Source organism: Peromyscus leucopus, chromosome 7 (genome assembly GCF_004664715.2).
Source record: "Peromyscus leucopus breed LL Stock chromosome 7, UCI_PerLeu_2.1, whole genome shotgun sequence".
In the NCBI taxonomy this organism is placed as follows: domain Eukaryota; kingdom Metazoa; phylum Chordata; class Mammalia; order Rodentia; family Cricetidae; genus Peromyscus; species Peromyscus leucopus.
Window position 1 is genome coordinate 95,346,343 of NC_051069.1, and position 2,926 is coordinate 95,349,268.

The 2,926-nt window shown below is 48.5% G+C and overlaps 1 protein-coding gene across 1 annotated transcript; it reads right to left on the reverse strand.

Moving 5' to 3' along the window:
• Window positions 1-240: 240 nt before the first annotated feature.
• LOC114711004 (IQ domain-containing protein F5-like) lies at window positions 241-2,338 on the reverse strand (the record flags this gene model as incomplete). The annotated part of the gene is given in 3 exon segments (XM_037207901.1): window positions 241-468; window positions 471-704; window positions 2,251-2,338. Coding segments are annotated over 3 exon segments (537 nt in total), but the record flags the coding sequence as incomplete, so codon positions are not given.
• Between the last annotated feature and the right edge of the window lie 588 nt (window positions 2,339-2,926).

The following is a 2,926-nucleotide window of genomic DNA, read 5'->3' on the forward strand; positions in this document are numbered from 1 at the left end:
CCACCTAGCAGTGTTCCTGGTGACTTTATCCCAACTCTCCGCCATGCAGGCTTTGCTAATCAGACACAGACACTGTTGTGGTCCAGGGCTCTCACATCTTCTGACCCTGTGAGTTCAGACACATGCTGCTGCTGTCGCAGGACAAGCTCGGGTGGTGCTTTGTGTCTGCGGCCATTGTGTGGACTTGCTGCTGGACAGGGACGCCAAGTGGTGTGTGTCACAAAGACCCAGTGCCATCTGTTAGAAGACCTGATCAGTTCTTTATTGGCAAGGATATGCAGTCTGATATACGACAAACCTGTGATCCCAGGAAGATGTCAAGCCGCAGACTTAGTTTGTCCCCTGTGACTTCATAGGTGCCCTCAAAATAGCCACGGGAATGGCAGTTGTACCAGCGCCATGACACCTGGATGATGTGGGCAGCGTAACGCAAGCGGAGGTACCACTGGCGGACCTGCAGCATTCGGACCAGGACTGAATAGTGGCACAGGCCCTCGTTTCCCGTGCCATCCGGCGCAGAACTGTCAGCCGTCTCTTCTCCAGCATTCTGGCCAGTGTCTGTCTCCACCAGCACTGAATGATCCAAGCATTGAGGGCAGCCGTCAGCAGCGTGCGCCGCACCAGGGTGCCTCGCCACCAGGCCTGGATCTTTCTGGCCTTCAGTACTTTGTTAGATGAAGGCTGTGGAAATGGGTGTTGGGGGTCTAAAGTAAACAGTGGTTTCAGTTTTCAGGGGTGTAGCTACCGGTAAGTTACCTTGAACTATGTAAACAAATGCCTCCTCATGTGGTCATGCGCGCACGCGCGCACACACACACACGCACACACATGCACACACGGGAGATGGTGAGGGATAAGAGAGATTAAGAAAGAGTATGTTATCAAAGTACATTATATATATTTGCATGAAAAAAGAATAAAGATATAGGCCGGGCGGTGGTGGCGCACGCCTTTAGTCCCAGCACTCGGGAGGCAGAGGCAGGCGGATCTCTGTGAGTTCGAGGCCAGCCTGGTCTCCAAAGCGAGTTCCAGGAAAGGCGCAAAGCTACACAGAGAAACCCTGTCTCAAAAAAAACCAAAAAAAGCAAAAAAAAAAAAAAAAAAAAAAGATATAAGAGAAAGCCTCTAGAGATCATATTCCCCACAGTATTCTCAGAAGATGCCCTGATCCCATGTCACTAACCACGGATGCCTCTCAAGTTCCCGAGCACTGGGCAGGGCAACAGAATGAGCCACGAAAGCAGGAAGGCATACACCTCTGGTCACCTTTGTCCGCCGTATCAGTTAATGAACAATCAGCACCTTAACCTCTGAGTCCCTGTGCTCCCACTTATATCATGTGCTACATTCACTCTTGCAAGTTTTTTTTATGTTGTGTCTACATGTATGTTTGCACCATGTGTGTGCCTGGTGTCCTCAGGGGTCAAAAAAGGACATCAGGTCCCCAGGAAATGGAGTTACAGACAAGTGTAAGCTGCCATGTGGGTGCTGGAACTGAACTCAGGTCCTCCGGAAGAGCAACCACTGATCCGTCTCTCTAGCCCCTCACTGAGGTGTCTGTGAACCTGGCTGGCCAATTTAGAGCAAGCCCTTGCAATTCACGGATCTTTCTGGGCAGGACCACATACTGAGGCCGAGGCTTCCTAACAGGAACTTGGCATTCTTCATTCACTCTGCCTTCTCTTCCTCTACCACAGTTCCCAACCTGCTCCCTCCCCCGGTTAAGTCCTAATATTAAATTTATCTCCCCACACAACTTGGGGTCCTAACCTCATCTGTTTCTTTTACTTCCCAAACCTTAAACTTCAGTTAACACAATCATACATGCACATGCAAGTACACACACATGCATATTTACACATACCCATACTCTTACACAATCCTGGATGTCTGAGTTCGTCTGTTTAGATATGTTCCCCAAACACAGATCTCACACCCCACTCCCAGTTCACAGAGCATTGTTCTCATTTTCTGAGGCTTCCCTCCACACCAGTCATCATGTCTCAGGCAGATAAGAAGAGCAACCTCCCTCCAACCCAGCTTTGGACAGAGAAACTGGTTTCTTGGTTTCTGATGGTTGCTCTGAGTGACAAGCAGCATCCCAACACCTTGCTCACACAGATCTGTGCGGAACATAAACTCCATGACCATTCTGTGTTGTAACAATGGAGAATACCACCGTGGGGTGACATAGGTCAGAGGTGTCACAGCCCAGGGGTACCTCCAACCTCGAGACCTGCCACCACCTACCTTTGAAGAGAATGGAAGAATTGGCTTTTTCTTCGGCTTTCGTTCCTTTGTTGTTGCTGACACTGGTAGCTCCCTGATCATGTAGATTTCATCAATTGTGATTTCACAGCAACCATCCCCCCTCTATAACCAGAGTTAAAGGAGACATCTGTGAGCCGATTATTATTTGAACAGTTACATAACCGTTTAAACACATGCCCAGTTCCCCCAGCATCCCTACACACAGGACTTGTTTCCTGATTAATTAGAAATCCACCTTCTATAACCTACAACTTACACTACAATGAGAGCCCATGTTTGGAGATAGATGGTTCAAATCTCCCAGGTCTGCAATCCTTTAAATTATCCCATGGCTGGGGTTACGATGGAGCCATCATCTCAGGTCTATACTCCTCTAGCCATGAGGCTGGCAGGAAGAGTGAGGGGAGGGAGCCTGTGATGATGTCATAAGGGCGCCCGTGATACAGGAATCAGAATGGCTTCTAAGAGTTGATTAGGATCCCATTCATTCCTACAGAAATTCCCCAAGTTGGGCTACAAGACCAGGATGAAGCAACGCTGGTTCATTGACTAAAGGTGGAAGATCTTAGTTACTTTGATCCAGTTGAAATTATTAAAATTAGTACAATCTGACAGATCAACAGAGGTTCCAGTACATGGATCGGTCACACAGTGG